At 46.9% G+C, this 27516-nt stretch overlaps 1 protein-coding gene across 1 annotated transcript; it reads right to left on the reverse strand.

Moving 5' to 3' along the window:
- Positions 1–17549: 17549 nt before the first annotated feature.
- On the reverse strand, positions 17550–22434 carry neflb (neurofilament light chain b). The gene is made up of 4 exons (XM_078428918.1): positions 21134–22434; positions 20680–20804; positions 19128–19387; positions 17550–18170 (listed from the first exon to the last, which is right to left on the reverse strand). The coding sequence occupies exons 1-4, from the start codon at positions 22175–22177 to the stop codon at positions 17956–17958; spliced, it is 1644 nt and encodes a 547-aa protein (XP_078285044.1). The 5' UTR covers positions 22178–22434; the 3' UTR covers positions 17550–17955.
- Positions 22435–27516: the final 5082 nt, after the last annotated feature.

Here is a 27516-nt window from a genome sequence, read left to right on the forward strand (position 1 = left end):
TGGCGATGGCAGATACGATTGTGGCGTTTAAGAGGCGTTTAAGAGGCTTTTGTATACGCACGTGGATATGCAGATAATGGAGGATTATGGATCATGTGCGGGCAGATAACATTCGTTTAGCTTAGGAACGTGTTAGGCACAGATGTCGTGGGCTACGGGGCATGTTCCTCTGCGGCATTTTCCTATGTAGAATCAAGGAAGTACAGGTGCTTGTAAACAAAGAAAGACACGAAGTGCTGGAGTAACTCAGCGCGTTAGGCCGCATCACTAGCAGATGGGCAAGTGACATTTCGGGTTAGGGCCCTTCTTCTGACCCGTACTTTTCTAGATTCAGTGAGAGCACGAAAAGCCCTTTAATCGAAGCAGCCTTCAACTCCTAAAGTTGTTTTCACGTCTAACTGTTCGACATTGGACTGGATGGTGTCAAGGAGTCAGAGCTGAAAATAAAAAAGTATTCATAATGTTTTGTGGTCGTTATTTCGAATATTAAATATTGGCATTATAAGTTGCTGTCTCAATGTTACCCGCTGTCCCTTTTTTCCTCCGTAATTCTCGTCCCACCCGCCTCCACGCCCTTCAACATTCCGCCGAGTGATGATCCATTGTTCTTCCACGTTGCGCATCGTCCTTGAAACGACTGCTGTCTAACATGGGTCTCTGACCGGGCACCGCCCAGCTCGCACGCCGCAGGAAAAGAAACATAACTAACACAGTCTTGTGAATGTTGATTTCTCTAACTTCAAGTAACCCCTGCATTCCCCTCTCTCCATCCTCCCCAACCCAGGTCGCACCAGATTCCCGTTTTCACCTCATCGTTACTTTTGTTTGCATATCTTTCTTCCATTTGTTCCATGTCTCTCTGCACCATCGTCTACATCTCTCGTTTCCACTTCCCCCGACTCTCAGCCCGAGGAAGGGTCTCGACGCGAAACGTCGACCCTACTTTCCTTCTCTCCAGAAATGCTGCCCCCGCTGAGTTACTCCAGCATTTTTGTGTCTATAAACATAGCACAAAGTTTAATTCACTTTGAAATACAAGTGTGGTTGCTCCCGAACGGCATCGCTCCTCGGCGTTGAACCCAAATCGCAGATGGCTGTTCAGAACCGGGTCTAATCCTTGTTCCTACCATCCCCCCCACCTCCATCTACCACCGCCCTGATCCCGCAAAACACTGTGGGGAGGGAGGGGGAAATTAATTACAATATCTCGCTTCGATAAATATCCTCAAATTGCATTAAAAAAAATCATTGCATTATTTCGCTGAGACAATTATCCTTAAACAGGGAAAACAAAACACTGTAATCTCTCGCTCAGATAAACATCTTCAAATTGGCAGTTTACAGACTCGCGACTGTGGTAATTAGCGTATTTGGGTTTCTGCCTTGTGATAATTGCCTTTCTGAAAATGTGCTTCCAAATGAGACGTCGATTTTTATCTGCAGTGATTAACATCGCCACCCCCGCTCCCCTCCCCTCCCCCGCCCACTGCCTCAGCTCTGCAGAGGGTTCTGCTCCGGGTTACGACATTAATAGTTAGCCAGAACGCATCTCCGCATTTTTACAGCATTGCAGGATTTTTAATAATTAAACGGCCGCAAGTGCCGCTACTAAAAGTTTGATTCTCTTCTGTGCAGCACTCCCGCCGTCCCCTTAGATGTGGTAAACGAACGGATGGTCTCTGCTAAAAAAAACTTGAATTTCCCAAGTTTATACTTTTTATGGTGATGTTGCACCATATCTTCTGATCACACCACGCGTACACAGACACCGCTCATTGACTGATAGAGCCCTGGAAACAGCGTGAAACTAACAGCTGGAGTTTCAGCTGACCCGGAAGCAACTAACCCCCTCTCTCCACCTTCCCCCCTCTCCCCTCTCCCCCCTCTCCCCCTTCCCCCTCTCTCCCTCCCTTCCCCCTCTCTCCCCCCTCATCCCTTCCTCTCTCACTCCCTTCCCCTCGTCTCCCTCTTCTTCCCCTCTCCTGCCCGCCATCTCCTCCCTTCTCTCCCCCTTCCCCCTTCCCCCTCTCTCCACCCTTCTCCCCCTCCCACCCCCCCTCTCTCCCCCCTCATCCCTTCCTCTCTCGCTCCCTTCCCCCAGTCTCCCTCCTCTTCTCCTCTATTGCCCGCCCTCTCCTCCCCTCTCTTGCCCCCCTCTCTTCCCCCCTCTCCAACCCCTCTCCCTTTCCAACCCCTCCCCCTCTCCCCCCCTCTCCCCTCCATCTCCCCTCCCTGTGTCCCGGGGTGTGTTGATGGCCCTAAAACAATCCTTATATTAACCGGAGAAGCAATCTGTCCCTTTTCAGAAGTCGTTATAAAACTCGATCACACGTAGTAACAGATAATAGGGAATTTAAATGTATATTTCCAATGTTTCCCTATCACTTGACATGCCCCCAACCCCCAATCATGCCTTTTCCAGCTTCCCCCCCCCCCCCCCCCCCACCACCCCGCTTACTGCAAACAGTCTGAAGAACCAAAGTCATGGAGTCATCGTCATAGATTGTGGAAACAAGGCCTTCGACCAACTTGCCAACACTGGCCAACATGTCGCATCTGCACTAATCCCACATGCCTGCCTTTGGTCCATATCCCTTTAAATCCGTCCTGTCCATGTACTTGTCTAATTGTTTCTTAAACGTTGCAATAGTCTCTGCCTCAACAACCTCATCTGGCAGCTCATTCCATGCACCCACCACCCTCGGCGTGGAAAAGGTTACCGCTCACATTCCTATCCCCTTCCCCATTCCAACTTAAACCAATGTGCCCTGGTTATCGATTCCGCAACTCTGGGCAAGATTCTTTGCGTTTAGCTGAACTTTCCCCGCTCACAATTTTACACGAAAGGGTGGTGAATCTATGGAATTCATTGTCACAGATGACTGTGGAGGCCAATTCATTCGGTGTTTTTCTGTAAGCGGAGATTGACATGTGCGTGATTAGCATGAGCGTGAAAGGCTACCTACGGGAAGAGGGCAGGAGAACGGGGTTGAGAGGGAAAAAAATCAGCAGACTCGATGGGCCGAATGGCCTTATTATTATGTTTCCTATGACTTTTGGTCTAAAACGCGGTCCGTCCATTCCCTCCACAGATGCTGCCTGGCCTGCTAAAGTACTCCAGCAAGTATTTTGTGTTTACTCAATATATTCCAGCATCTGCAGAGTTTTGTATCTCAATACTTTGTGATACTCTCTTAAAAGTATTGCACCATTTTTGACAGGCGTTTTTAATGTGCTGCGGACGCAGCGAAATTGGTTGCAAAAAGTGGGGGCGGAGGGGGGAGGAGATTAGGATTTCCGGATAATTAACCCTATCTACAGTAGCCCCCTTCCCTCTCTACCCCTCTCTCTCTCCCCCCCCCTCTATCTCTCCCCCTCTCTCTCTCTCTCCCCTCTCTCTCTCTCTCCCCTCTCTCTCCCCCTAACATATAACATAACATATAACTACAGCATGGAAACAGGCCTGTCCGGCCCTACCAGTCCACGCCGACCATTCTCCCTGACCTAGTCTCATCTACCTGCACTCAGACCATAACCCTCCAATCCCCTCCTATCCATATACCTATCCAATTTTCTCTTAAATAATAAAATCGAGCCAGCCTCCACCACTTCCACCGGAAGCCCATTCCATACAGCCACAACCCTCTGAGTAAAGAAGTTCCCCCTCATGTTACCCCTAAACCTTTGTCCCTCAATTCTGAAGCTATGTCCCCTTGTTGGAATCTTCCCCACTCTCAAAGGGAAAAGCCTACCCACGTCAACTCTGTCCGTCCCTCTCATAATTTTAAAAACCTCTATCAAGTCACCCCTCAACCTTCTACGCTCCAAAGAATAAAGACCCAACCTGTTCAACCTCTCTCTGTAGCCTAAGTGCTGAAACCCAGGCAACATTCTAGTAAATCTCCTCTGTACCCTCTCCATTTTGTCGACATCCTTCCTATAATTTGGCGACCAGAACTGCACACCATACTCCAGATTCGGCCTCACCAATGCCCTGTACAATTTCAACATTACATCCCAACTTCTATACTCGATGCTCTGATTTATAAAGGCAAGCATACCAAACGCCTTCTTCACCACCCTATCCACATGAGATTCCACCTTCAGGGAACAATGCACAGTTATTCCCAGATCCCTCTGTTCCACTGCATTCCTCAATTCCCTACCATTTACCCTGTACGTCCTATTTTGATTTGTCCTACCAAAATGCAGCACCTCACACTTATCAGCATTAAACTCCATCTGCCATCTTTCAGCCCACCCTTCCAAAAGGCCCAAGTCTCTCTGTAGACTTTGAAAATCTACCTCACTATCAACTACTCCACCTATCTTAGTATCATCTGCATATTTACTAATCCAATTTGCCACACCATCATCCAGATCATTAATGTAAATGACAAACAACAGTGGACCCAACACAGATCCTTGGGGCACTCCACTAGACACTGGCCTCCAACCTGACATACAATTGTCAACCGTTACCCTCTGGTATCTCCCATTCAGCCATTGTTGAATCCATCTTGCAACCTCACTATTAATACCCAACGATTTAACCTTCTTAATCAACCTTCCATGTGGAACCTTGTCAAATGCCTTACTGAAGTCCATATAGACAACATCCACAGCCTTGCCCTTATCAATTTCCCTGGTAACCTCTTCAAAAAAAGAGGTTACCCTCTCTCTCCCCTCTCTCTCTCCCCCCTCTCTCTCCCCCTCTCCCCGCTCTCTCCCCTCCCCCCTCTTCCCCCCACTCTCCCCTCTCTCTCTCTCCCCTCTCCCCCCTCTCTCTCTCCTCTCTCCCTCTCCCCCTCTCTCTCTCTCCCCCTCTCTCTCCCTCCCCTTCCTCTCCCCCCTCTCCCTTCCCCCCCTCTCCCCTCCCCCTTTCTCCCCTCCCCCTCTCTCCCCTCCCCCTCTCTCCCCTCCCCTCGTCCCCGTCCGCTCGCTGGGTGCGGGAGGGCCACAGAGCTCCAGTGCCTTGAAGCTGCCGGGGGGGGGGGGGGGGGGAGCGGGCGCCCCCAGCGGGCGGATAAAGCCCCAGTCACTCCAGGAGATGCAGCAAAATGTGCTGCAGTCATGGTCTGTGACGTCACGGGCTTCCCCGAGATCCGCAAGATTTAAAGGGGCCGCGCCCGGAGAGAGGGGGAGAGGGGGAGGGGAGGAGAGGAAGAGAGAGAGAGAGGAAGAGAGAGAGAGAGGGAGGGGGAGGGGGAGAGAGAGAGAGAGAGAGAGAGAGAGAGAGAGAGAGAGAGAGAGAGAGAGAGAGAGAGAGAGAGAGAGAGAGAGAGAGATCTTCATCTTTGCCAGGAATGCAGTCAATTAATTCAGTGATCCGCTCGGCATTTCCTCCCTCTCTCTCTCCCCCTCCCCCCTCCCCCCTCTCTCTCTCTCCCCCCTCTCTCTCGCCCCCCTCTCTCTCTCCCCCTCTCTCTCCCCCTCTCTCTCGCCCCCCTCTCTCTCTCCCCCTCTCTCTCCCCCACTCTCCTTCTCTCTCGCTCCTCCCTCTTTCCCTCTCTGTCTCTCCCTCGTACTCTCTCTCTCTCTCTCTCTCTCTCTCTCTCTCTCTCTCTCTCTCTCTCATTGTTATTTCCGCGTGTCTATTATTTTCACATTTGCGTTCACAAACACAGTCGCGCATACTTTTAACAATAACGCGAGTGGAAAATCATTGAAAGAGAAAACGAGAGAGAGAGAGAGAGAGAGTCAGAGAGAGAGAGGGAGACTGGCACAGAAGTAAACACCAGCGAGCACTTTAAATGAACAGACGGTGGAATCAATGCAGTCTAGTTGTGTAACAATCTTGCATTTAATTTGGCATCGTGTCCTGCACGGACATTGTGGGCCGAACGACCTGTTCCTGTGCCGTATTGTTTTATGTTTTATTGATACAGCAGCTTTCAATTTAAGGGGAAAATGTCAAGCTGCTCTGCTACAGTAGAACCAGACAGCATTTGCCTCGAAGCAGAATGTGATACAGAGACGGTGATTAAATGCTTGTTCAAAGAATGTTTTTTTTGGGGGGGGGGGATCTTTACAGAAGCGAAGCGAGTGGAGAGATTTGGAGAGGGAATTTTAGATCTTAGGGTTCCGTGACCCGAAGGCACGCCCTTTAATGGCCGTGCAGAGCAAGTGGGGGTGGATGTGGTCAGTAATTAGTTAAGGAGGGGTGAAGAACGTGTGTTCAAACACCAGGCTGAGATTTTTCTTTAAATTGAGTTATTAGTGTTTGGTGTTCGGATTTTGGGCTCTCGGCTGCAAGCACGGACGGCAGTGTAGGGAAAAAATCATGGACAAAGCAATATGAAATGTCTAGGAAATGTCTGGTTTCCAAAAGGCTGTTCCATGCGTGATCTAATTTAAAAAAAAAATAGAATTACCCTGAATACATTCGCCTTTTGTTGCTAAATCAAATTAAAATATAATTTGAGAGATCACAGACTACAAATAGAATCAGTGAATTCGCAGCAACTAGCAATTTCAATCCTTTTTTTTAAAAGTTGTTTTGCGTACGGTTTCATTTAAGTCGATTCTATTGACATGTTTGCCTTCTCTACCTAATGCAATTATTGCCACTGTCACAATATATTTACAGCACCAATTAAAACACGATGGTATTATTAAATGATGAAAAGAGTTAACGCATTTGGCATTCCAGCTTTTCTGTGCAGTATTTTGAAGGGGCTTGGTTTATTTTCATGCATTTCTTTTTTGAAAAACGTACAAACCCCCCAAAACCCCCCATCAAATGTCAAGTCAAAGGCCATGCAACGACTGTTAAGTAGCAATTGATCTTCCTGACATTGGCGATATTTGCAGCGCCATGTCAACAAACGCAATAAACAAGAACAATCGATCCACGGATTGGATTATTGAACACACAATCAAATGACAGGGGCCATGTTCAGTGCCTTGCATTGAAAGTCCCAGCCCCCTTCTGCTTTTAGTATTGCTTGGAGGGTTGCCTGTTATTTTTTAACTTACTCCGTACGTTGAATGCGAGAAGATGATGAATTTCTCAGAGTTGGTGTTTGCAAAGTTGTTAACATGAGTCCTCGGTGATATTTATCCATGGGGTTAGCATCGTTCCCTCAGCAATCAATATGGTATTTGACTCGAGGCTTCTGTCATTCAAAAATACCACTGAGGGAGTGGTGCCATGTCACAAGAGCCATACTGCAGAGATATTAAGCCAAAGCCATTGCTGCCTCTTATGTCAATGTAATACATGTAATACAATGTGATACATTCAAAGTATCAGCACAGTTAGAACCTGGCTAAGTTGCCTAAAGTGTTTTATTTGGATACAGTGATTGAGATAAAGCCAAAGAAAAAAAAAAAAATTTGTTTACTTTAGTTTAATTTATTGTCACATGTACATGCCACAGGTGCAGTGAAAAGCTTTGTTGTTGAGTGCTATCCAATCAGCGGAAAAACTGTACATGATTACAATCAAGCCGCCCACAATGTACAGATACATGATAAAGGGAATAACATTTAGTGCAAGATTAAGCCCAGAAAAGTCCGATTAAAGATAGTCTGGGGGTCTCCATTGAGGTGGATGGTAGCCCTGAACCGCTCACTAGTTGGTGATAGGGTGGTTCATTTGGCAGGTCAAGCAGTATCTGGGGAAAGAGAGACAGACATAGTTGATATTTCAAATCAAAACTTCAATGGAACTGGAAAAGCTCTGGAAAATCACAGAGGAGGTCGAGAAGGAATGGATCGGACAAAGGGAATAATCCTGATAGGGTGTGGCAAGATTTGCTAAGGTAATTCTTTAGTTTAGTTTAGTTTAGTTTAGTTTAGTTTAGTTTAGTGATATGGCATGGAAATAGGCCATTCGGCCCACCAAATCCACACTGACCATTGATCATCCATCCATAACATAGTTCTATGTTACCCTACTTTCTCATCCACTCCCTACACACAAGGGACAATTTACAGTGGCCAATTAACCTACAAACACACTTCTTTGGGATCTGGGAGGAAACCGGAGGAAACCCACGTGGTCACAGGGAGAATGTGCAAACTCCACACAGGCAGCACCCGAGGTCCGGATTGAACCCGGGTCTCTGGCACTGTGAGACAGCAGCTCCACCAGATGCACCACTGTTGTGTAGCCATTTGGTTGATAGATTAATGGTCGATAGAGAGAAGGCAAAAGGAAATGTCAAACCTGTGAAATACTGGTCAGAGCGTTGATAAAATCTAAAACCAAAGGTAGAACAGTGGAAATGCTCAACAGATCCTGCAGTGTCGGGGGTGAGAGAAGAGTTAATGTTAGAGATAAATAATCCTACAACAGATCTGGCCGGCGTAGAAACAAATAGAAAAAAGTGGACCATCTGAAATTGTTCAATTCCATATTCAGTCGCAAAGGTTATAATATGTTCAGATCAGTTTCAGTTTCAGTTTAGTTTATTGTCACGTGTACCGAGGTACAGTGAAAATCTTCTGTTATGTGCTATCCTGGCAGCAGAAAGACAATACATGATTGCAATTATTAGTGTACAGATACATGATAAGGAAATAATGTTTAGTGCAAGGTAAAGCCAACAAATTCCGAGGGACATCAATGAGGTAGATAGCAGTTAGATAGTTCAAAGAGAGAGCGTAAACTGGTCTCCTGGTGGCCGAGCACTTCAACTCCCCCTCCCATTCCCAGTCTGACCTTTCTGTCATGGGCCTCCTCCAGTGCCATAGTGAGGCCCACTGGAAATTGGAGGAACAGCACCTCATATTTCGCCTGGGCAGCTTGCAGCCCAGTGGTATGAACATCGACTTCTCCAACTTTAGATAGTTCCTCTGTCCCTCTCTTCCCCTCCTCCTTCCCAGATCTCCCTCTATCTTCCTCTCTCCACCTATATCCTTCCTTTGTCCCGCCCCCCTGACATCAGTCTGAAGAAGGGTCTCGACCCGAAACGTCACCCATTCCTTCTCTCCTGAGATGCTGCCTGACCTGCTGAGTTTCTCCAGCATTTTGTGAATAGATAGTAGTTCAGCACTGCTGAAGGTGGAAGATAAGGTCCTGTTGCTCAGGGTTACCTTGGTGTCACTGGAACAAAGCAGAGAGGTCAGAGTTGAACTGGAATGGAGAATGAAAGTAAAAGGCATCTGAAAGCTCAGGGTCACCCCTGTGCAATGAACAGAGTTGCTCTGCACAGTAATCACTATTTACATTTGGTTCCTCCAATGTAGAGAAGATTATATGATGAACACTTCTGCTTTCTACTGCACAACCGCCAACAGCTGGGCTATCTCATGCAGGTTTCGCTCGCGTGGGTACTGGTTGCAAAAGGGTTATTTAGATTTTTATGTGGGTAAGTTTGGTGAGATGATCCATGTCCAAGTTGTCGAGCTGTGACTTGAAGAGTGACAAGGTTGATGCACATCTGGTGGTGTCGGGAAAGATGTTCCACTCTGGGATAGTCCATGGATATAGTGACTGTAGGCAGCTATTTTTGTTTGCTCTAATTCTAGTATAAATGAAGTGATCTGAGCAGTGATGGAAATGGGGTTTAGGAACTGGGGGTACTCTAAGGTCCATGAGGCTGAGGTTGGGAAGGAAGGGGGGGGGGGGGATTTTCTAATGTGCGGTCATACCCATGTAAGAGTACAAGAATGCATAACCGGTTTATTGTGTATTTATAATATAGTTCATTGTGTATTATATGTCATAACTGCTTTCTGGCATCTCTCTCTCTCCCTTTTTTCATTACAAAATGTTCCATAAGGGTATATAATCTCCATTTTCTTTCTGTCACCTCCTCTTTCTTTCTGCATGCCGTTTCTTCAGCACGCCTTCTGCCACTTCGGGGTTGAATTTTGACAGAGGAGGTCCCACCAACTTAATAAATAGAAGAGTTGAGAGATGATCAGTTTGAAGTCTTGCACGTTGTGGTGACATGCAGAAATTCATGCCACTGAAGCTTCTTTCATATTCTGCTGTTGATACTGGAATTGTATTTACAGCCGTTACCAGCTGCTGAAAATCTGCTGAAACTATCTTCCCTTTAGATTCCTTGAATTGTCAGAAGGCTCTGACACAAAGCCGACCATTTAAGCCAAATTGTTCTGCCATTTCTTCTACATCATCATCCCCAAAGGTTAAAAGGAATATTGTTAATATCTAAATATTTCGACTTGTTAATTAACTTTTTACATTTATCATTGGAAGCTGTTGTAGATTCAAGCTGCCTGGATTTCATATTATTGTCCAAACTCCTCAAAAACTGTTGTCTATGTATAGTAGGTACTTTACCAGCTCTCAAATTTATTCCATTAAATATCATCTGGCTTGTTGCTTTCTCCACTTGAGTATAACATTTTCCTTGCTTCTCTATTTGACATTCAAGAACCTTGATAGAGCGTTTAATTTCCTCATGTGCTTTACTAAGTGTACAATTTTGGTTCTGCAGTTCAAGTGACAGTTCAGACAACTTTAGCAAACTGTCCATCAACAAGCCCAAATTATTTACGAAAGCTGATGACTTTAATACTTTTTTCAGCCCCTCGTACTTTGCTCTCTCTGCACTAGATCTTGAAGCATCACAGCGTACTTTTCTAAAATGCTCCCAAATAGCTTTATAAGACTGCCACATTGCCTTTACAGTTCGGTAAGACAAAGCAACCCATCTCACACTGAAAACACGACCAATTTTCAACAGTTGACAGCCTCATCCTGATTCTTAGGAGACCTATGATATAAGGAATATAATTTATCACAAAATATCTGAAAGTGATTCAAACCTGCAACTTCATTTATAGCATCACCAACACTGAGTTCAAGCCTGTGACTGGCAGAGTGCCAAACAGTTGCATTAGGGAAATCATCAAGAAATAGTTTTGCAACCCCTGCATTTCGTCCTAACATTACTGGTGCACCATCAGTTACAAGTGATATCACATTTTCTTTTAGGTACTGTATTGAAAAATCACCTCTTTGTAAGCAACTTAGAATAGATTTTGCATTTGCACCAAGTTTCATATGTTCTAAGTCAAAATAGAATGATATAGGTTGGGAAGATTCACCAACTGCTGCTCTCAAGCAGACTACTAGAACAGTTTTCCCATTAATAGTAGTAGATTCATCAATCATAATAGACATTTTAGATTGTTTTGAAATTATATTTTCCACCACTGTCTTTCGCATCTGGTTCCCTATGTGGTGAGAAACATCTGCACATGACTTACGAGAGTGTAGAACTAAGTCGATGCCGTTTCTTTCTTGCAGTTCAATATCAGAAGACATATCTGTGTAGGGCCTACCTTTGTGTACAATATTATATACAGTACGGGCGACACGGTGGCGCAGCGGTAGAGTTGCTGCCTTACAGCGAATGCAGCGCCTGAGACTCAGGTTCGATCCTGACTACGGGCGCCGTCTGTACGGAGTTTGTACGTTCTCCCTGTGACCTGCATGGGTTTTCTCCGAGATCTTCGGTTTCCTCCCACACTCCAAAGACGTACAGGTATGTAGGTTAATTGACTGGGTAAAATGTAAAAATTGTCCCTAGTGTGTGTAGGATAGTGTTAATGTGCAGGGATCGCTGGGCGACGCGGACTCGGTGGGCCGAAGGGCCTGTTTCTGCGCTGTATCTCTAAATCTAAAATCTAAAAACTCGACCTGTTTTTGCTTCGTCCTTTTTCAGTGACTTATACACTACATTTTCGATTGCTTTTTTTCAGCTGATTGATTGCTTTTTTGGCATCTGATATGAGCTTCACTATTTTTGTGCTTAAAAATCTTTTTTCTTAAACTCATTAACTGTTTTGCTTTGTCATCACTCACTCCTACTACATTAACACTGCACCACTCACGAGACAAATTAATTCCTTGTGTTCGTTTAAGTCCAAGATGACACTTGCTGCATTCACTACATCCTAGTTTTCTGTTTTTAACAATTAGCCAGGGATATTCTTTCTTTTTGTTTAAGTACATTTCTTGTGTCCAACAGTCTGGAAGATCACATTTTTCAATATCTTTTGAAATGTCTTCACATGCAGCATCAGACGAAACAGCTGCATCAGTTACGTTATCATTTTCAAGTAATTTTGCCTTCTTTTCTGGCTGAGTGTTTTCATTATCATTTATTTCTTCATCGATCTGAAGACGCTGCTGTCTTTCAAAGTATTTCAGTATGCTCATTTTCACAGGGGTACACAAATCTGAAATTTATAGATATTTGATAGTGATGTATAATAAAATTTGATAGTGATATAATAATAAAATATTTCCGCTTGCACTATTGTTTTGCTAAATAAAACCACCCACAATAAAATATTCACCACTCACGATTTAGGCTGGAAAAAACTATTGGTACTAGTTATTTAATTTTCTCCCCATCCATTCTAAGTTAACTGAAACAACTGAGGCCCAGCGGCAGAGTGGCAAATAAAATAACGTGGAATAATAAAATAACGTGACTTTACCTGAGCCCGTGCTCGCGGTCCGGTAGCCCAGACAGCGAGTTTAAGAAATTCTCCCTTGAATTTTATTCAAAGGAACGCAGTGTGATTAATACATGGTCAAAACACAATTACATTTACAGGAATGTGGATCAATGTACTGATGACACATTGTATAACTACTACCTGTTAACTACTAGCTGTTAACAAGTGCCAACAGTGGCAGTTAACAAATCGTTTTCATCTGAGTGATAAACGGCTCGAATCTTTCTGCAGTACTCATTAAACCCGAGCTGGAAATTGAAAACTAGGGGAATGCCGTCCCCCTGTGTACCCCCCCCCCCCCCCCCCCCCCACCCCCCCATTTCCATCACTGGACCTGAGGTTGAATTGGATTGAATTAAGTGAGATATGTTACTGGGGATGATGCCATGAGTCTCTTTGTAGACTGTACATAAGCGGGCTTTGGTGCGTCTTGAATCTAGCAACTCCCAGCGACTCCCACCAACTGCTCTGCAAAGCGATCTCCAGAGATGCTGCCCAACCCGCTGAGTTAGTCCAACATTTTGTGTCAATCTTCAGTGTAAAACAGCATCTGCAGTTCCTTCCTACACAATCACAATTTCCATTTGGTTCCACCAATGTAGAGGAGATCTACTCATGAATACCAACTGCAATACAGAAGATTAGAAGAAGTGCAAGTGAATCTCACTGTTATATCCTGTGAACATGAGCTCCAATTGCTACTGAACAAGTTTGGGTTTCAGTATTTAATGGTTACGCATCTTAACGTCCTTTCATTCACCACCTGACAGATTAATACCAAGTGCATACAAGTGTTTTCAACATTGGACTAGTCAACTACCAATAAAGAAGGGAATGGAAATTTTAATATTGTTGGATGACTGTTAATAAAAAAAGCATTGATTCCAAGTGATCCTGAATGAGAGAGGTGTGCAGGAGTTCAGACTATTGACATTAAAGCAGGAAAGCGTTTGCACACAAAATGCTTGAGTAACTCAGCAGGTCAGGCAGCATCTCTGGTGAAAATGGATAGGTGACATTTCGGGTCAGGATCCTTCTTCAGACTAGCCATGAAGACTTCCAAACTGAAAAAGTACTGACTGAGATTTTTAAATTTTAATAATTCTGGCCAGATGTAGAGAAAGGTAATAAATGTATGATTTAGTGCGGTAGCCAGGGCTAGGAAATATTCAACTGTTGTGAATAATTCTTTATTAAGAATCTGAGGGGTGACTTTTTCCACACAAAGGGTGGTGGGTGTATAGGACAAGCTGCCAGAGGAGGTAGTTGAGGCCGGGACTATCGCAATGTTTAAGAAGCAATTAGACAGTTACAGGGATAGGAAAGGTTTAGAGGGATGTGGGCCAAATGCAGGCAAATGGAACTCGTGTAGATGGGACATGTTGGTTAGAAGGTGGTCCCTTCTACATCCCTTCCAAAAGTACCTCCACTGGGACTGCAGCGGTTTGAGGAGATGGCTCTTCAATACGTACAGGTATGTAGGTTAATTGGCTGGGTAAAATGTACAAATTGTCCCTAGTGTGTGTAGGATAGTGTTAATGCGCGGGGATCGCTGGGCGGCGTGGACTCGGTGGGCCAAAGGGCCTGTTTCCGCGCTGTATCTCTAAATCTAAATCTAAAAATCTAAATACCTTCTCAAAGGCAATTCAGGATTACTGGCAACTGTCCCAAAAATGAATAAAGAGTAAAGATCAGTAATGGTTGACAGCAATGTTAAGAATTGTTGAGCATTATTAATGCTTTGAGAATGATGTTATATCTTGTGAATATTGGCCTGTGAGGCAGCAACTCTACCGCTGCACCACTGTGCCACTTATGTCCTACTTGGTAACCAATTCCCCCCACAGGTGGTTGGGTGGGGTGGGGGGGAGGGGAGGTGGGGTGGGGGGAGGGGTGACAACAATCAAGTGCATCCTCCCACCCACCTCCCTTTAAACATTGTGTGCCAAGCTCACTGGCAGAAACCAACGCACAAATGTCATAGAGAGGACGTCGGACAAAATGTTTCCCATTCAGCTGACAGATATTGGTGCAGGAGCTGCCAGTATTTTTATAGTTCATTTGCAGGATGAGTGCTTCGCAGGCAGGGTGTAATTTATTTCCCATTGTTAATTACCTTTGAGAAAGTGGTTGTAAACCACCCTCTACGACTGCTGCAACCCTTTTGGCGATCGTACTGGTGGGATTTGAGCCCAGTAGCATTTTCCATGTCACGATGTTGCATGAGATACATGCAAGTGTTGTTCCTGTGGCCCCTCTGCTCTTATCCTCGAGGGCAGAAATCATGGGTTTGATAGATGCTATTCATGAGCCTTTGGGACTAAACTTCAATGCATTTTGTAGTTTCCACACTGCAGCTATGGTGTGCAGGTGGTACAGGTAATCTATGTTTATTCTGGTTTGTCAAGTGTTATTTCATAGATTCATAGAGTTATACAGTGTGGAAACTGGCCATGAGGCCCAACTCGCCCACATCGGCCAACATGTCCCACCTACACTAGTCCCACCTGCTCGCGTTTGGTCCACATCCCTCCAAACCTGTCCTATCCGTGTACCTGTCTAACTGTTTCTCAAATGTTTGGAATAATCATCTACCTCTTTAGATCTCATCTACCTCATTAGATCTCCCTCTAGGAAGGCTAGACGTGCATCCAGTGGAAGTGCAACAAAGGGTCTCAGAGTGGGTTGGCCAGTCTATTCTATGCGGACAGATTAGGATGCTTTTCACTGGAGTTTAGAAGAAAGAGTTGATGCCTAATTCTCACAGATCTAGATATTCTGCAGCAGGAAGGGGTTTCCCTGGTAGGAGCAAATAATCACATATGGGGTAGGATGTTTTGGGATGAAATGGATATATTTCTTTATTCAGAAGATGGAGATTGTCTGGAAGATTGGAAATCTCTGATGGTGACATTCCCCACCACTGTCAGTTCCACACAGAGATCAAATCAATGAATAGATTTTAGAAAGAGCTGGACAGAAAAGGTATTGAGAAGTATAGAGACAGAACAGGAATATAGAATTTAAGGTAGATGACCAACTATGTTTGTGCAGAATTGTGGAAAGGTTGGTGGTGCAGCGATAGAGTTGTTGCCTCACAGTACCAGAGACCCGGTTTCCATTCTGACCTCGGGTGCTATCTGTACCAGAGTTTGTACGTTCTCCCTTTGACCGCATGGGTTTTGCCCGGATGCTCCGGTTTCCTCCCACACTCCAAAGCCATACAGGTTTTTTAGGTTAATTGGTATCCATAAAATTGTAAATTGTCCCTAATGTGTAGGGTAGTGTTAGTGTAGGGGGTAGATCGCTGGTCGGCATGGACCTGGTGGGCCGAAGGGCCTGTTTCCACACTGTATCTCTGAAGTCGAAAGTCTAAAGGTACCTTCTCTTCGACAGACAGGAGTACAGAATGCTGCATTTCATTATTCATGAAAGAACCTCTTAGATAATGTACGTCCATTCCCTGGGGGCTATTACCCTTCACTGGCTGGAGATTGGCTACCAATGATGAAAATGTGGTCAGCAAAGCTGCTTTCACTATGTAGGAGATGTAATGTAAGAGGTTGATTGATAATTTCCCAGGAGATATTTGCCTGGCCCTTGATACGGGAAGATCTCCAGAATTGGTGGGAGTTAATGCTTTGGAGTCACTTTGCTTAGTGGCAACATGACTGAAATGATCAGCTGTTTGTTGTCCTTTTGGCATTTCTTCATATAAAGTTTATATAAAAACTTTATATAAGGTTTCTGTAAAGACTAAGATTTAGTCTTTGATCAAAGAAAAAAAAATGGCACCTACAATAATTTGTTGTGAAGGTATTGGTTTTGCTCTCTTGAATTATCTCTCCAAACTGCTCCTCCTTTGAAGATGCAGCAACACCCAAAACGTTCGCAAAGGTATTGGGGTCAAATTATCTTCAATGTCTCTCATCTGAAGTTGGCGGTATTTAGACTTTACTGTAGACTTTAGAGATACTGTGCGGAAACAGGTCGTTCAGTCCACCAAGTCCGTGCCGACCAGCGATCACCCCGTACACTAGCACTATCCGACACACGAAGGACAATTTACAATCTTACCAAAGCCAATCACCCGCCACACCTGTACGTCTTTGGAGAGTGTGAGTAAACCGGAGCACCCGGAGAAAACGCACGCGGGAGAACATAAACTTCCTACAGCCAGCATCCCCAGTCAGGATCAGACCCGGATCTCTGGCCCCATAAAGAAGTATCTCTACTGCTGTGCCACTGAGTGGCCCCTTGGGATATGTTATGTTAAAGATATTTTATACTATATTAAAGATATTTTGTAAATGAGATAATCAAGACACATGAAGCAGACCCAGCTGAAGTAGACTGCTTCAAATTGGACGTCTTTTCATCTCTAAATCCCCTGCCTCTGAGTCAGCCTAATGCAGTTGCTTTTGCCCATATCCTTGGATCGGTGAAACTCTTCCCCCAGCTTGTCTGACGTGTAACTAATATGTTGTTGTCTCTCCCCCATGTGGATCATCTGACCCATGTTACCCATCCCGTTAGATGTGGATGTCCCTGGAAGGACCAGCATTTATTCCCTATCCCTTGAACTGTGTGGCTTCCTCAGCAACATCAAAGGGCCAAATTGTAGAGTTAAACAGCACATTAATCTAGTCCCATTTGCCCACGTCTGATCCACACCCCTCTAAACCTTCCCCATCCTTCGGGTGAAGATGGCAGGTATTCCTATCTAAATGACATCAGCAAACTATCTGTGCAAACCAGTAACATTTAAAACCCAGAATTAATTCATTAACTGAACGTCAATTCCTCAGGTGTCTTGGTTGGATTTGAATATATCTTTATAACATTAATCTCGGTTTCTCAACTGCTAATCTATTAATTTAACCAGAATCCACAGTTCTCAACGTCTCTGCTCAGCCACTTGTGTTGTGTTCTTGCCACCCATTATATTTTTGATCATTCAACCTTTAGTTTATGAAATGGTTCAGTGTGAGTGCCTTAAATGGGTTCAGTCGGTGAGGGTATCGTGAGTACATAGTTCTCTATAGTGAATGTGTAACTCAGATAGTACAACAGACCAGACCAGACCTTTCTCAGTTTGTTGAGAGCTGTGTTTATTGTTGGTTGCAACATCCATTGTGACTCAACCTTTAGCAAACATGTCATATTGTCCTGTGTTACTTTTCTAAATAATTGCACATTTTTCCTTGCTTTGATAGTGATTGTATAATGACAATACAATATTGCTTTAGTATTTCTGACCCGTGGGTCAGATAAATTCAGTGCATGGCTCGCATTCCTCATTAACCATGCTTACACATCATTACGGTTACAATCTGCACAAGCATTTCGTTATTTTCTTACATTGTGTGCTGAGTCAATCTTAATACATAAAGCATAAACTTTCGCTTGAACATTTTGCGTTGCATCTTTGGCTCATTAGGTCGGATGGTTGGGATTATTCCCATTTTACAACTCAACACGTTATATTCTGTCTTCATTCAGCTCCTACTTCTTTTCTTCCACCTTCGCTGCACTCTTACCATTAGCCGCATCTCCAATCTCCTTGCTTTCTTCCTGCTCTTCACTCTCTCCTTCCTCATCCTTGTCCTTCACTTCGCCCTCTCCTTGGGCCTCATCTTCCTCCTCTCCGTCTTCCTCCTCCTCCTCTCCTTCTTCGCCATTTTCCTCTCCAACTTCCTCTTCTCCTTCCTCATCCTCACCTTGAAAACCAGAGATCAGTGTTAGTGGCCGGCCAGTGATCTGTTCCCTTTGCAGCAGAATGAGTGGTGAACGGGAGGGAGAACTATTACTGGAAGAGTGTGGAGGAATTTCTCCAGCTGAAAGGTCAGAGGGGTTCTCTTACTCAGAGCCTCTTCTCTCCAAGTGGAACACACCCTCGGCACTGAAACTCCGAGCCGACAGGGGCTCTTGTGGTGCAATGGGGAGTGGAACTTGAACCCAACACTTAATGTCAAGGGAGTGCTGCCAACATTTACTGCTAGCATTTATTTCAAGAGGGCTCGAATACAAAAAAACAGTGATGTAATGCTGAGGCTTTAGAAGGCACTGGTCAGACCGCATTTAAAGTATTGTGAACAGTTTAGGGCCCCATATCTGAGGAATGGTGTGGTGGTGTTTGAAAGGGTTCAGAAGAGGCTTACAAGAATGATCCCAGGGTTGTTTGGGCTAACATATGATGAGAGTTTGACGGCACTCGGCCTATTCTTGCTGGAGCTCATTGAAACATACCGAATAGTGAAAGTCCTGGAAGAGTGGATGTGGAGAGGATGACTCCACTAGTGGGGGAGTCTGGGACCAGAGGGACAAAGGATGTTCCTTTTGAAAGGAGATGAGGAGGAATTTCTTTAGTTAGTGGGCGATGAAGCTGTGGAAATCATTGCCACTGAAGACAGGGGCAAAGTCAATGGAGTTTTTAAGGTGGAGATTGATCTATTCTTGTTTAGAAAGGGTGTCAGAGGTTATGGGGAGATGGCAGGAGAATGGGGTTGAGAGGGGAGGATAAATCAGCCATCATTGAGTAGCGGGGTGGACTTGATTAGCCGGATGGACTAATTCTGCTGCTGCAACTTATGAACATGAAGTGAATCGTGGCTGCCATCCAATTGCTGGCACGGGGCCACTTCTGCCCTTGAGGTTCCACCGGTCAAGACTCTTACCTTCTCCTTCATCAACCTCATCTGCTGGAGGCTCCATCTGGGCTGAGTACGCCTGGACTTGCTGCATGACCTCCTCCTCAGCCTGGCTGCTGGAGTAGGCACTGAAGATGGTGGGCCGGCTGGAGAGCATGTACGAGCTGCTCTGCATGGTATAGCTGGGCCGGCTGAACATGGCGGAACTCTGTGTGTGGGCATAGCCACTGGTCACGCTGCCCACGTTGGCATAGTTGATCCGTGTCTCCTCTCCCTCCAGCAGTTTCCTGGATCGCGGCACAGAAATTCGGAGGGGTTGCTTCAAACATTCCCAAAATATTGCCCCCCCTCCCCCTCATTTCACCAACTCCACTATTAATGGCCCATCAGTAAGAACTGGTTGCCCCCGAATGGGCCCACGTCCATTCCTCGCTCTGAGTCCTGATCTCCTGCACACTCTCCCCTCTCAATATCTACATTATTTGTTTCATTGTGATTAATAGACAATAGACAATAGGTGCAGGAGGAGGCCATTCGGCCCTTCGAGCCAGCACCACCATTCAATGTGATCATGGCTGATCATTCTCAATCAGTACCCCGTTCCTGCCTTCTCCCCATACCCCCTGACTCCGCTATCCTTAAGAGCTCTATCTAGCTCTCTCTTGAATGCATTCAGAGAATTGACCTCCACTGCCTTCTGAGGCAGAGAATTCCACAGATTCACAACTCTCTGACTGAATGAGTCCCCTTCCACCGCGCTCCCAATAACCACCGATCTGATCCCATTTCCCTTTCTCATCTTTGTTTTGGCAACTGTCAAAAACCCGCGCTAGGAGTTAACTGTGCCTCGCCCAGCTGTGGCGTAGCCTAAACCGTGCACTGTAGATGATATTGAACACACTGGCACAGCAGGGGGAAAAAATCAACCGACTGGGGGCTGTGCTGGGAATTCTCAGCTGGAGCGTAGCTGGGACTCGGGAGAGAGTTGGCCATGATCCGGGATAGGGGAGAGAGAGGGGGTGGGGGGGCAAAGGGGGCAATCCAGAGCATCAGAGGGCAACACCAATGCACGCATCTCAGCTTTTATTTCTTCCCTGCAAAACTTCCACCGACTGAATGCAGCGGGTCTCCAACGTTTATGACGATGAGCTGCAGATTTGTTCATTGTCCTTCCCGGGAGCGCACAGTAAGAGGCCACTGTGGTCTGTGCACCACGCCCAGTCATGAATGGCCGCACGCAAATGGTGCAATGCGGGTTCCTGGTGGGGTGGGGAGGGGGGGTAGAGGAGTGAGATGGAGGTGGGGGAGAGGGGGGCGAGGCGAGGTGCCGGCCCTCTAATAGTCTATTCGCTATGAAGAGTGGTCCTGGATATCGCCGAGGAAGAACCAGCCCCGAGCCAGGTGACTGGTGAGCCAAATTTCGAACCACCCATTGGCTTGACTTATCTCCCGGGACCCCTAGTCTGAGATACTCCCCACCCACCCCGGTGCCCGTGTTCCCAGGGCAGCGAGAGAGCTATTGGAGTCTCCTTGCCCTGGGAACAATCTGTGCCCCGGGAGACCCCTCCCCCTCGTTTACCTGTAGGCTGCGATCTCGATGTCCAAGGCCATTTTGACGTTCAGAAGGTCCTGGTACTCCTTCAGGTAGCGGCCCATCTCGTTCTTGGTGGTTCGGAGTTCATTCTCCAGTTGGCTGATGGCATCCTATGTGCAGAGGATGGAGATGGTCAAGTGGCAATGATCATCCTCCCCACCCTAACCTTCCCCTCCCGCATCTCCCCGGTCACTTTACCATGTCCCATCCCCTCCTCCGTTGGCTGTTTCTGTGAGCGCGTTTTCCTTCCTCACTCCAAAACCATCCCTCTCCCACTTTTGGGTCTCTGTTTCCAACGCCATGTTTTCGTCCCTCCCGCTATCCTCTCCAAGCCTCCCCTCTTTCTCCGTTGACCTTCAACCATTATCCTTCTCTTCCACCTCCCTCCCTCCCCCACCCCCCTCCCCTCACCTCCCCGCTCCCCGCGCCCCGTCCTCACCTGTAATGCGCTGATCTCCCCGCCTTGTTTCTCATCCAGTTCCTGCAGCTGCCTTTCCAGCGCCTCGTTCATCCCCCTCACGCCGTCGATCTCCAGGGTCTTGGCTTTGACCAAGCGCCGGTATTCCACCACCTCGTCCTTTGCTTGCTTGGTGGCATCGTAGTCCTTGGACACGGTGTCGCTGAGCACGGCGAAGCGGCTCTTGTACCAGTCTTCGGCCGACTGCATGTTCTTGGCTGCCACCTTCTCGTACTGCCCGCGGATCTCCCTCAGGGCGGAGGAGAGGTCGGGTTTGGCCATGTCCACCTCCACGGTCACCTGGGCGTACTGGATCTGGGCCTGGAGCTCGGCGATCTCTTCCTCGTGGAGCTTCTTCAGGAAGGCGATCTCGTCCATCAGGCTGTCTATCTTCTTCTCCACCTCGGCCCTGGCCAGCGCCGCATCGTCCGAGCCCTTCCTGGCCTCCATCAGCCTGCCCTCGGCGTCCTCCCGGTTCAACACCTCTTCCTCGTAGCGGCTGTGGAGGCTCTTCAATGTGTCCTCCAGGTGGTCTCGCTCGCTCTGCGCCGCCTGCCTCTCGTGTTTAGCATCGTCCAACGCCAGTCGCAGGTCTCTCAGTTCTTGCTCGTAGATGCCCTTGAGGCGGGACGGTCCTCCGTGTTTCTGGCGCAGGAGCCCCAGCTCGGCCTCCAGCACCTTGTTCTGCTGCTCCAACTCGTGCACCTTCTCGATGAAGGTGGCGAAGCGGTCGTTGAGGTCCTGAAGCTGGGCTTTCTCCTGTGTCCTCAGCGCCCTGAACTCGCTGCTCACCACCGTGGCTTGGCTGAGGTCGAAGTTGTCCATCGAGGACATCAGGGAGGACGAGGTGCTGTGGCCTTTCCTCACGGCGTAGGAAGGCGCCGAGTAGGTCGTGTAGGCAGGCTTCGAGCTGCCGCCGTAGCCGCTCCTGAAATGCTGGGCAGTCCCGTAGGTCCGAGGCGCCGAGGTGTCGCCATAGCGCCTCCTGTGAGCGTGGAAGAAGGAGTCGTAGCTAGAAGTGCTCATGGCTGCTCGAATGTGCAGGACTGGGTCCGCAGCCGCCTATTTATACACAGCCACAGGACTGACGCAGCCGCTTTCACCACTCGGATCAATACTGCACACTCCCACTGGCAGAAAGCTGACGGGCTCCAATCGCGCCGAGCAAACAAAACTGGTGACCGAATCAATGCAATTCCAGTCTCGGTAGAAATCTGACACAGCCCAGATATTCCACTCACAATGGTGCTTTCTGCGGCAACTCGTTTCTGGGTTGTTGCCCATATTTCTGCTCCCATTTACTGCTCCGGGACAAACTCCTGTCCTGAAACCTCTAGCACCCCATATTCTTATAAGAAAATAACTGCAGATGCTGGTACAAATCGATGTATTCACAAAATGCTGGAGTAACTCAGCAGGTCAGGCAGCATCTCGGGAGAGAAGGAATGGGTGACGTTTCGCGTCGAGACCCTTCTTCAGATTCTGCACCCCATATTCTGTTCCTCTGCGTATAACCAGCCCCTTCCCCGTATCCCTGTGTCCCGGCTCTTGCCCCCCTCTGTTAGATACTTAAACACTCTCTCTCTCCCCCCACCCACCCACACAGCCGGGAGCCCCCCTGAACACGGCAACCTTCCCCAGTAAACCTCCACCACCCTCCCACCCCACCCCACCCCATTGCCTCCCTGCCCGCAACCCTTTGTCATCCCACGACATAACGCGGTACTTCCCCGGGAACCGGTTCGAATCCACGGCGTGCCACTGCGTGTAAGATAACAGGAGCGACACAATTAAGGTGTTTGCAACATTAAGGAGATTAGTTCGGATGGATTATTATAAAATCGTGTCAGTGACATCCAGACCAAGGAGAGCTGGATTTAAGCTTACAGTGAATTAAAGAGCAAATGTTTTGATTTTAATTATAAGGTGGGTTGTTGGAATCCCTCACTTCAAAGCGCGTTGATGTCGAGAATTCAATTTGAGCTTTAAGAGCTGTTTAAAAAAATAATCGGGCAGAATGTCCCGGGGATAGAGGGGGCAATGGTCGGATTTAATGTTTAAGGGAGTCTGGCGGCCGACACCCATTGTAGACGGGTCATTGTTTGAAGGATGGAGGGAAAACGGACCCAGTTTTGTTGCCGTTGTTAAAAGCGGTGGCAAATCTCGCCATCTCGAAAACTGCTGCATCTCTGACATTGCAGACTGGCGGCCAGAGTTTGGGCGGCTCTGCACAGCCTAGACGAACCCCTGCCTTTCCCAATTCAACGCATGTCGACGTGTGACAACCACACACCCCGGAACCAACCGCATTGTTTTAAAATGGCCAAATTGTCCAAAGCGCCGCGAATAAAACAGGGGGGAAAAAAAGCCTGTCCTTGAAACGATATGGGTAATTAGTGGGTTGCAAGATTCGAGGTGGGCTTTGATTGGAAAACTTCAGGGAGACTCAATGGTGTAAATACCGCGAATTCGGCAGAGGGTGATTTCCCACTCAAGACAATTTAAAAAAAAATAATACAGATGTGGAGATTCAGAAATGTAAACCGAAAATGCAGGTGGCACCGGTGGACAGAGGTAATGACTGCGGTCTGTTATCCCAGGTCTTTTATGTCTGTAATTGTACGGGGCATATTTATTGCCTGACCCAGTCTTACACTGCGAAGTGGATCAAGCGATCGAAGGCCAGAAGATAGACACAAAATGCTGGAGTAACTCAGCGGGACAGGCAACATCTCCGGATGGAAGGAATGGGTGACATTTCGGGTCGAGACCCTTATTCAGACGACACGAAAGCTACAATTGACTGAATCCCATTCGTCGCGTCTTCTATACATTCAGCCGGGGTCTTTAAGTGTAGTTGTGTTATTTCTCTAAAGTGTCTGAAGAAGGGACTCGATCCAGAAACGTCACCTGTCCATGTTCTCCAGAGATCCCGCCTAACCCCCTGAGTTACTCCAGCACTTTATGTCCTGTTGTGTATTAACAAGCATCTGCAGTTCTTTCAGCAGCATCTCTGGAGAACAAAAGAATAGGTGACGTTTCGGGTCGAGACCCTTCTACAGACTGAAGAAGTCTTCAGACCCGCTGAGTTACTCCAGCATGTTGTGACTATCTTCGGTGTAAACCAGCACCTGCAGTTCCTTCCTGCACATCCTTGTTGTTTGTCCATAATTCCGCAGTGTGAGGCTTGGCATCAGATTGATGCCTGTAGTTGACGGTATGTTATATTTCTGCAGATAGACACGGAATGCTGGAGTAACTCAGCGGGACAGGCAGCATCTCTGGATAGAAGGAATGGGCGACTTTTCGGGTCGAGACCCTTCTATTTCTGTTTTTTTAGGGAGAGTTATTCAGCATGGACGACGCCCATCCAACGCCCATTTCACTCTCATATGATGATGTGCCGAAACGAAACAATGACATTTACTATATATTCCATATATGTAACATATATATTCACATATATGGAATATATGTTCCATATATGTAACATGTAATCTGTATGTGAACTCCACCCAGATTCTACACACTAGGCAATTTCCGCCGGTCAGTTAACCTGCCTGTGAGTTGAAAGCGAAACCTCCCTTTGGGCACATGGCGCGAACTGCAGCGTCCGAGGTCAGGATCGAACCCGGGCCTCTAGCGCAATGAGGCTGCGGTTCTGCTCGCGGTGCCATTGTGCCACCTGGAGGTTAGTCAGGAAATTGTATTCTGTTGGACATAACCTCAAACCGCGAAGGACAAATTTCAACCCCACGTAGAGTCATACAGCGTGGAAACAGGCCGCTCGGCCCAACTTGCCCACACCGACCAACATGTCCAATCTACATTTGTCCCACTTGCCAGCGAATGATCAGCCATGATCACATTGAATGGCGGTGCTGGCTCGAAGGGCCGAATGGCCTCCTCCTGCACCTATTGTCTATTGGCCCTTCAGCCCAACTTTCCCACACCGACCAACAGGTCCCGTCTAGTCCCCATATGCCTGCATTTGGCCCATATCCCTCTAAACCTGTCCCATCTCTTTACCTGTCTAAATGTTTCTTTTAGAGGAGGAGATCTTATCGAAATGTATAAGATTATTAAGGGGTTGGACACGTTAGAGGCAGGAAACATGTTCCCAATGTTGGGGGAGTCCAGAACAAGGGGCTACAGTTTAAGAATAAGGAGTAGGCCATTTAGAACTGAGATGAGGAAAAACTTTTTCAGTCAGAGAGTTGTGAATCTGTGGAATTCTCAGCCTCAGAAGGCAGTGGAGGCCAATTCTCTGAATGCATTCAAGAGAGAGCTAGATAGAGCTCTTAAGGATAGCGGAGTCAGGGGGTATGGGGAGAAGGCAGGAACGGGGTACTGATTGAGAATGATCAGCCATGATCACATTGAATGGCGGTGCTGGCTCGAAGGGCCGAATGGCCTCCTCCTGCACCTATTGTTTATTGTCTATTGTCTATTTAACGAATGGGACAAAATTAATACAGAAGCTGGAAATGGTTTATGCTGTTTTATGTGTTATTTCTTGGTACGCAGAGCGACCAGCCAGCCACCGAAGCCAGTCCCTTCCATCGACACAAATGAACGAGATCATGCTCTCAGGCTGAGATTAAGTGAGTGAGAGGCCGGTCTTTGCCCAGATTCATATCCCGGTGATGTAAGTGCCTCAGTCAGCACACTGAGGAGAGAGAGAGCTGATTGAATTTCACCGAACAGTTACACTGCCCTCTGCCATTTGCATGTGCCTGCTGATAATGCAGCTGCCTGCATTGGTTGAATGGGAGTTTGATCCGCTTACAATAAGGATTAGATCCCACTTAGCCTATTCAGCTCCAAGGATTCCACAATGCAATTCCGAGAACGAAGGCCGTTGGTTTTGTAAGGCGAACGTGGCACCGTTGTTGCTTTATCTTTTATTTTCTCACTACAGCCAAGGTACAATTATGCAATCTCTTCCACATCCCCCCCCTCCACCCTCCCAACCCCCTACCGCACTTCATTGCACTGTGTAGAGATCTATACTTGGTTTCATTGGTTTAGTTTGGTTTAGTTGAGTTTACAGGTAGAGCGCAGAAACAGGTTCTTCGGCCCACCAACTCAGCGCCTACCAGCGACCATCCCATGCACTAGCACTATCCGACACACCAGGGACAATTGACCCATTTTTACTGAAGCAAATTGACCTACAGACCTGTATGTCTTTGGAATGTGGGAGGAAACTGGATCTCCTGGGGAAAACCCACACGGTCACAGGGAGAATGAACGCACAAACTCCGTGCAGATAGTGCCCGTAGACAGGATCGAACCCAGATCTCTGGCGCTGTAAGTCTGCAAATCTACCACTGCACCCCCTTCTTTACAGTCATGTCTACGGAAATTCATGTTCTGCATGCTACCTATCTAAACATTGTCACACAGGAGTACAATCAGTATACAGAGAGTCACAGGTGTCAGTGAGGAGACCTGTAACAGTGAGGAGACCTCTACATATAATAAACATTGAAATCACCACCTGATTGATCAAACCGGTGCCATTTTGCAACGTCCATGTCTCTGAAACGTACAACCGAGGCCTAAGAAGCTCTGCAATTCTCTCTGGCCCATGTTCCCAATCATAAATCCTGCACTGATTTAATGCCGTTAGTGTAAGAAAATAACTGCAGATGCTGGTACAAATCGAAGGTATTTATTCACAAAATGCTGGAGTAACTCAGCAGGTCAGGCAGCATCTCAGGAGAGAATGAACGGGCGACGTTAAATCCCTTTAATGTACACATTTCTGATTTTAACACCAGGCCACTTAAGTGCAAAATTGAGAATGGTGACCAAAACAGCTGGGAAAGGGGTTCCTGAGACATCCCAGGCTATTGACAACCCCTGTTGCTGATCTAAATGTTTATTACATGTAGGAGCCCTTCCTCACCGACACTTGCAACCACCTTCGAGGTGATACATTCGAAAGACTAAAATAGTTTGTATCACTGGATAAATTCCATGTCCACAAGGAAGTCAAGGGGCTTTACAGCTGCCCAAAGGCACTTTCAAGTGAATGCAAGCCGCCCAGACATCTTACAGTGATTTCTGTCTATGGTGTGTTGTACACAAAGGGAAAGTCAACAAGTATTGTATTACAGGTCTGGTCACTGGGATCAGACACAAAATGCTGGAGTAACTCAGCGCGTCAGGCAGCATCCCTGAAGAACATGGAGAGTTGACTTTTCCATTCAAGCCCCTTCTTCAGACTGATTGCAGGGGAGGGGAGAGAGCTAGAACAGTGCAGTAGAATGACGCTTGTAACTTTCTTTATCCCTACCCTTGCAATCAGTCTTAAGAAGGGTCCCACCCCTAAACATCACCTATCCATGTTCTCCAGG

This window comes from Rhinoraja longicauda, chromosome 36, assembly GCF_053455715.1.
Source record: "Rhinoraja longicauda isolate Sanriku21f chromosome 36, sRhiLon1.1, whole genome shotgun sequence".
Taxonomy (NCBI): Eukaryota; Metazoa; Chordata; class Chondrichthyes; order Rajiformes; family Arhynchobatidae; genus Rhinoraja; species Rhinoraja longicauda.

Coding starts and splice junctions, on each gene's coding strand:
- neflb (XM_078428918.1), bottom strand. CDS start 22,177: ATGAGCACTTCTAGCTACGACTCCTTCTTCCACGCTCACAGGAGGCGC. Junction 19,388..20,679: donor ATCGAGATCGCAGCCTACAG/GTAAACGAGGGG, acceptor GCCGCGATCCAG/GAAACTGCTGGAGGGAGAGG. Junction 18,171..19,127: donor TGAGGTTGATGAAGGAGAAG/GTAAGAGTCTTG, acceptor CTGGTTTTCAAG/GTGAGGATGAGGAAGGAGAA.